The sequence below is a fragment of the Panthera uncia genome (genome assembly GCF_023721935.1).
Source record: "Panthera uncia isolate 11264 chromosome D3 unlocalized genomic scaffold, Puncia_PCG_1.0 HiC_scaffold_8, whole genome shotgun sequence".
In the NCBI taxonomy this organism is placed as follows: Eukaryota; Metazoa; Chordata; class Mammalia; order Carnivora; family Felidae; genus Panthera; species Panthera uncia.
The window spans coordinates 14,382,996-14,390,344 of NW_026057586.1; the positions used below are offsets into that span (position 1 = coordinate 14,382,996).

The window sequence follows — 7,349 nt, forward strand, 5'->3', positions numbered from 1 at the left end:
TGTGATCCAGCAGCCAAAAAGCTAGTTTCTCATGCCCTGCACTAATTGAAATGAATGTAAGATGTTTTGAAACTATCACTTTGAATATTCTGTTTTGTTCTGTTAGATGTTTTGATCTTCAGGATGTATGCTCCCGTATTTAGGAATCCAAATTTGAATCAGAATTACACCAATATCGAATCACTTTTATTGGAAGAGCACTTTCCAGGAGACATTCTATTAAGCCAGCTTAATTTTTTAATTAATTTTATATGAGGTAATTTTAAGTTACTTCCAAATGTTTTCATTTTGATTTTTAATTTATTGAAATTATTTTTATTGAGGTCAATTTTTAAAATTTTGGTTCCTTTATCTAATTTTTATCTCTCGTAAAGTCTAAGAATTTTTAGCTCATGCTGGTGTGATTTTTTTTTTTTTTTTTTTTTTTTTTGTAATGGTTATTATCTCCAGCAGGTCTAATGTACCTAGGTCAGATTATAGACCTGGTTTTTGTCAAGAAGGTTTGCTTCCTCCATCATTGCTCTTTGTCAGTTACAGATTTTACCCTGAGTGGTTTTAGCTTTCTACAGCGTTATCTGGTGTTGTTTCCACCGCATCTGATTTTTTCTGGGTCAAATTTTGTAGTGTTCTCTGGACCCAAAAGGAAGAAGTTAAGTCAGTCTTGTATCTACAAGAGATGTCACAACGTGTAGTAGTAGCCATTTTCAATTTTATTTTACGCCGATTGCTTCTACCGTTCATTTAGCACGTGATGTTTTCAATTTCCGTTTCGTTCCAGCCACTGTTCTAGCTGCTGGTAATACACTGGTGAATAGGGCTTACCATCTACTCAGTGAGACAAATAATAAATAAAACGTTTGCCATAAAATGTCAGGTTGTGTTAAATGTCAGGAAGAAAAATAGATTGGAGAGACATTTAAGCAGAGACAGGAATAAACACAGAATGAACCATGAAACCGTACGAAGAAAGAGCACTTTCAGGTAGAGAGGGTGTGGAGCACGCAGAGGGCCTGAGGTGAGACCATGTATTGGAAGGACAGCACCCGGGCCAGGCGTAAGTGGAGGGTGCTAGCAGGAGAACTGGAGGAAGTAAAGCTGGAGAGGTAGGCAGGGACCAGATCATATGAGGCCATTTAGGCCAAAGTTTGGACTTGCAAAATTTTCCTAGTTGTGGCAAGAAGCCACTGGAAGGGCTCAAAGGCTCCTTTGTCTGTTGTATGGATAATAACTTGGGGACAAGAGTCAAAGCAGGGAGATCAGTTAAGAGACCATTAGAGATGAGCGATCATAGTGTGTCGGTGGAGGTGGTAAGAGGGAACATTCATTATCATTTGTATAAAAACCCAGTAGCATGTATTTGTTTCCTGAATCGGGGGGTATTCATGGGACAGACTCATAGGATCTAGGTGCTGAGTAGTGGGAAAACATCTTAGAGATAAAACACCCAAACTCATCTGCTTTTAATGGAAATGTTACATCCAGGACAGGAAAATAATAATCCCATCCTCCTGTCACAGTGATTTGATCACCATAGGTATCGAACACTCTGTTACTTTTATGCCTTCTTGTCTGAACACTATATGAATAAAGCAAGGTGAACAAAGGACACATTCAGGGAAAATGGTAAGCGTGCTGAAGTTTTCTGAGAGGAGACAGTGCCTTGGGGAGACATTGTGCATCATGGCTGGGGAGCAGAGGCCCTGAGGCCAGACACGCTGTGCTGAAAGTCGGCCCTCTCACTAGCTGTGTGACTTGGGCAACTTCTCTGTTCCTCAGTCTCCACAGAATAGTTCAAAATTTGCTCTGGAAAAGGTTTTTCCTTGTTGTTAATTAAGTCTTAGATCAGACATCATACTGTCCGATGTACTTTTCTTAGTCAGCTGCCCTCCCCTCAAATTCCTAGGTAATTTAGGTAACTCATATGGTGATGAACTGTTTCTTATTTTTCTGTCTCACACCCTGTTGTGGGCTCAGTTGTACACCACCCCCCCCCCAGCCCACCAGAGACATATGTTGAATGGGACTATATTTGAAATAGGACCTTTAAAGAAATAATTAAGGTAAAATGAGGTCATATGAGTGGGCCCTAATCCAATACAACCAGTGTCCTTATAAGAAGAGGAGATCAGGACACAGACACAAACAGAGGAGAGACTGTGTGAACACAGAGGGAGAACATGGCCATCCCCAGGCCAAGGAAAGAGGCCTCAGAAGGAGGGCAGCCATGTTGACACCTTGATCTCAAACTTAGCCTCCAGAACTACAAGAGAACACATCGCTGGTGTTGAAGCCGCCCGTCTGTGGTACTTTGTTATGGCAGCTTCAGCAAACTAATGCACACCCTATGAACTCTGTAAGGGCAGAGATCATATCTTTCACTGTGTCCTTAATTGTATCTAAAGTTTTGTTACAAGGAGTAAGAAAGAAATCAGTAGTAGTAGGCAGGCAGGCACTGTATTAGATACTTGACATGTATTACTTGACTTAATTTTCCCAACAGTACTATGAAGTAGCGGTTACCCTGCCCATTCTATAGATAGGGAAGCCGAGGCTAAGAAGATAGTAAGTCTTCATACCATCAGGTGTGTTTTACTTTAAAAAGGGTTGCAGAACATCATCTGTGTCCCACAGTAAAACATGGTTTTAGAAAAACATTTAAAAATATCAAACAAAACTTCAAAAAATATATTTAAAAGTCTGTTGCATTTTTTTTTTTTTACATTTTTTTCACTTTAGAGAGAGAGAGAGTGCAAGTGGGGGAGAGGGGCAGAGGAAGAGAAAGAGAATCATAAGCAGGCTCCACACTCTGAGTGGGAGCCTAACGCGGGCTCGATCCCTCAACCTCAGGATCATGACCTGAGCTAAAATCAAGAGTCGACCGTTCAGCTGACTGAGCCACCCAGGCACCCCAAATCTGTTGCATTTAAATTGCCTTTATTTTTTAATTCTTGTTCCCGAAGAACTACAGCCATAGGGTAGAATTTTTGTTTCACGGATTTTGATTCAAAGAAGGAAAGCAGTTTGAAATAATTGGGGCTGTGTAAATCGGGGTAGATTCTGTAACTGGAACCATTAAAGCCCATGCTTTCATCGAGATTACTACTTTGAGAATTGATACTTTGGACAGAAGGTTGTACTGAATGACCTTTGCGCTCTCCACAAACTCTTAGTTTAACACACTTCTTGTATGTCTGTTACATCAGACTTGCTTTGAATGGTAACAGCACTTCACTTAGGATAAGTCTGACTTGTGCTACATATCTATGTATGTGAACTATTGAGTTACATTTCTATATTTCAGACCTATAGTTAGAAAAACAATTATGTCTTAAAAAGAAGTCAAGGATTATTTTAGACTAGGAGCACTGATTTTAGACTAGTTGAAATGGAATTGTGTAATGAAATTCAATAATTGATCACATGAGTTTGCCTGGGAGGAAAGACTTTTTTAGAACATTAAATTTATAAATGAGATGAGAGAAATCTGCAGCTTTCTTGCACCTCTGTAGTGTATATAGAAATTTAAAATTCTATGAACACTTTTCATTGTTGTTTTCTATTTGGACTTATGAGAAAAGCACCAGTTGATTTTAGGATTTGCATTTTCTCCCTTGTATTATCTAATTGCTGTGATACCTTAATGCGGAGGGAAATTTGTCCATTTCTTCAACTAAAAAAGCTAAGATTCTGTATTACCCATGAGCATTAAATTTTTCATTGCCTTGTTAAGGAAATCAAGTAGGCATGCTGTGATTTTTTTTTTTTAATTTTTTTTTTCAATGTTTTTTATTTATTTTTGGGACAGAGAGAGACAAAGCATGAACGGGGGAGGGGCAGAGAGAGAGGGAGACACAGAATCGGAAACAGGCTCCAGGCTCCGAGCCGTCAGCCCAGAGCCTGATGCGGGGCTCGAACTCACGGACAGCGAGATCGTGACCTGGCTGAAGTCGGACGCTTAACCGACTGCGCCACCCAGGCGCCCCTGTGATTTTTTTTTTTAAGCCTTGACCAAAATCTTACATCTTACATAAAAATTAACTCAAAATGGACCACAGATTCAGACTTTTAGGAAAAGCATCAAAGAAAAATCTTTGAGATTTGGGCTAGGAAAAGAGTTAGGCTTGACACCAAAACCATGGTCCATAGAAGGAATAATTGATAAGTTGGACTTGATGAAAATTAAAAGCTTTTGCTCTGCAAAAGAGAAGACCCTGTTAACAGAATGAAAAGACAAGCCCATACTGGCAGAGCATAGTTACAAACTGTGTATCTGACCAAGGACTACTATCTGGAATATGTAAAGAACTCTCAAAACTCAACAGTACACACCAGACAATTTAATGACAAAATGAACAGAAGACCTGAGAGCATATACAGATGGCAGAGAAGCTGAAGAAAAGATGTTCAGCATTGCTAATGATTAAGGAAATGCGTATTAAAACCACAGTGAGGTATCGTTACACAACAATCAAAATAGCTAAGATAAAAAGTAGTGACACCAAAAACTAGTGAAGATGCCAAGAAATTGCTCTCAGATATTACAAATGAGAACATATATGGTATAACCACTCTGAAAAGAGTTTTAGTTTCTTATAAAACTAAACACACAACTGCCATAAGATCCAACAATTGCACTCTGTAGTATTTTTCCCAGAGAAATCTACTGTACCCAGGTGTTTATAGCAGCTTTATTTGTAATGTCCTTCAGTGCTTAACATGGTTAAGCAGGCTGTGGTACATCCACAAATGGATTACTACACAGCAATAAAACGGATGAAACTATTGATACATACAGTACCTCAGATGAATTCAAGAGAATTAAGCTGAATGAAAAAAAATAGATTCCCAAAAGGTCACAAAGTATTACATAAATGATTCGACTTACACAACAGTCTTGAAATGACGAAATTATAGAAATGGAGAAGAGTTAGTGGTTCTCATGGGATTAGGCAGAGGGTTGGTGCAGGGAGGATAGATGTGGCCTAAAAGAGCATCATGAGGGATCCTAGTAATGATGGGAATGTTCTGTATCTTGACAGTATCACTGTCAATATCCTTGATGCGATACTGTACGATAGTTTTGTAAGATATTACCTTGGGGGGAACTAGGCAAGGGGTACGTGAGATCCCTCTATATTATTTCTTGTAATTGCCTGTGATTATCTCAAGGTAAAAAGCTTTATTAAAAAATCATAATTCGTGTCCCTTTCCTACTGTTGAAATAAATATTCAAAATGTTAAATAACATTTTTGGGTTCCGGCCCGTCACTGTATGTCAATTGCCAATGATAACACGAAAAGAGCTCTTTTCCCAAAAAGTAGTATTCTCAGAAGAAAAAGTGCTAACAGAATATTGGATTATTTGGTTGTTGTAATTTTTATTTTGCGGTGCTTTTAAAATGTGCCTGTTCTATTATGTGTAATCTATCTTTATTTTTTTCCAGCCTTTTTCTCATGGTTCTCGTCATATCAGACATTATGGCTTTGGTAAGGCATTATTGGATATTCAGTGTAAATAAGATTGAGAAGTTAAGTGCTGATTTAATTTAATCAAGAGAAATCTGAATGCATTTCTGTACATGAAATCCTTAGATATTAAGTTAAAAGTACTGGCATAATTTACACATATAAATTACTTTCTTTTTATATGACTTGTGCAGGAAGGGTGTTCTTCTGAAGGTATCAGAAGTCTTCCCACTTGATTTATTTCAATCTGTCATTTTATACCTAGTCTTCCATGGTGCATTATGTCTGAAATGAACCTTCCATAGGAAGTTAACAGGAAAAGCTAACTTTAGATATAGGTAATACATCATTTCCGTGCTTGAAATGTTGATTATTTTAACCCTTCTCTCAGATTGAGAGAAGGGAGGAAAGGAAGGAAGGAAAGAGGAAATAGAGCTTTTTAAGTTGGAAAATGTTACCAAGTTGATGGCTCTAATAAGGGAGTTCTGAGTAAAGAGCAGGTAGGTGAGCCTCTCGTATGGAGTATATTCACAAAAAGAACATACTTTACACCTGCAAGTTCAGGGGGTTCTCAAAACTGCTCTCAGGTTTGATAATTCGCTAGAAGGATGAAACTCACTGAAAATTGTTATATACGCAGTTATGGTTTATTATAGGAAAGGATACAGATTGAAGTTAGCCAAGGGAAAAAACTCAGAAGGCAGAGTCTAGGAGGGGACCTCTGGTCCTCTTGTCCTTATGGAGTCATGACAGCATCCATGTGTGACGTACACAGGGAGTCCTGCCAACCAGGCTCACCAGAGCCCCCGTGTCAACTTTTTAATGGGGATCAATCACATTTTGTTCCCTTGGCTGACCTTTAACGTCCAGCCCTTCTAGAGGTGGAACTGATACCACATGGCCCAAAGCCCCCAAAATAAGATTGTCCAGTGGCTAAGGCTCCAGGCAAATACACCCATCAGGCATGACATCCCATGGGGCTAGATGTCACCCCAAGTAACTGAAGGCAAAGGCCAAACCTCTCTTTGGGCAAAACTAATTCTTCACTATACAACATCCTATGCTAGAACTGATTAGAGACACCAAGTAGCATTAACTTCCCAAATCAGATTCCTAGTCACTTGATTTAGATGAGAGCATTTTTGTGTTCTATTGAACTGGATATCCAGTATATTTATGAAATTGATTACACATAATAATGTCAGGACAAATCAGCTTTCAATTTTTCTCAAAAGGGGCCAATAAACAAGACATGTTAACAGAAGGGAATTTAAATTCTGATTAATTTTATAAAGAGTCATATTGCTTAATTTAGCTTACAAAGCCGTTTGTGGCCTAACTTCTGCTTACTTGACCCACATCACCTCGCACCGTGTTTTCTCCACACCAGCCTCACATTGGCCTTGCCACGCTATGCCTGGACTCTTGGCATTTATATAGGTTATTCCCTCTCGCAGGAACATACTTCTCTGATGTCCTCAGACTCCTCTTTCAACTAACTATTACTTTTTACTTAGATTTGTAGACTTTTTATTGGGACAGCCTTCCCTTCTACTCCATCTGGGGTATGTACCCCTTCTTCTATGCTCCCATAATTGCCTGTGTTTCCTAGTGATAACACTCTTCACACACACACACACACACACACACCTAATAATTTTGTTGAATTCACTAGATTATACAACTCCTGAAAGAGAGTTTATTTGTAGGACCTAACACAGTGATTAGCACATAGTACACTGCCAATAAATATTTGTTGATAAATGGATGTTATGGCTTTTTTCCACATAGGTCTTTGGTATTACATAGTGTCTTTTATTAAAATTGGTTATCTTTGGGGCACCTGGCTGGCTTAGTTGGTACACCATGTGACTCTTGATCTC

General features: G+C 38.8%; 1 protein-coding gene across 5 annotated transcripts in view; it reads left to right on the top strand.

Moving 5' to 3' along the window:
- Positions 1–7,349, top strand: part of PIGN (phosphatidylinositol glycan anchor biosynthesis class N) — a 100,232-nt gene that overhangs the window by 83,869 nt on the left and 9,014 nt on the right. For 4 of the 5 annotated variants that reach the window (XM_049619768.1, XM_049619767.1, XM_049619770.1 and 1 more), the window contains one exon: positions 5,445–5,487. The exons of the other annotated variant lie outside the window; for it this stretch is intronic. In XM_049619768.1, coding sequence (XP_049475725.1) covers positions 5,445–5,487 — 43 coding nt within the window. The remainder of the gene's footprint in view (positions 1–5,444; positions 5,488–7,349) is intronic. 5 annotated transcript variants of the gene reach the window in all.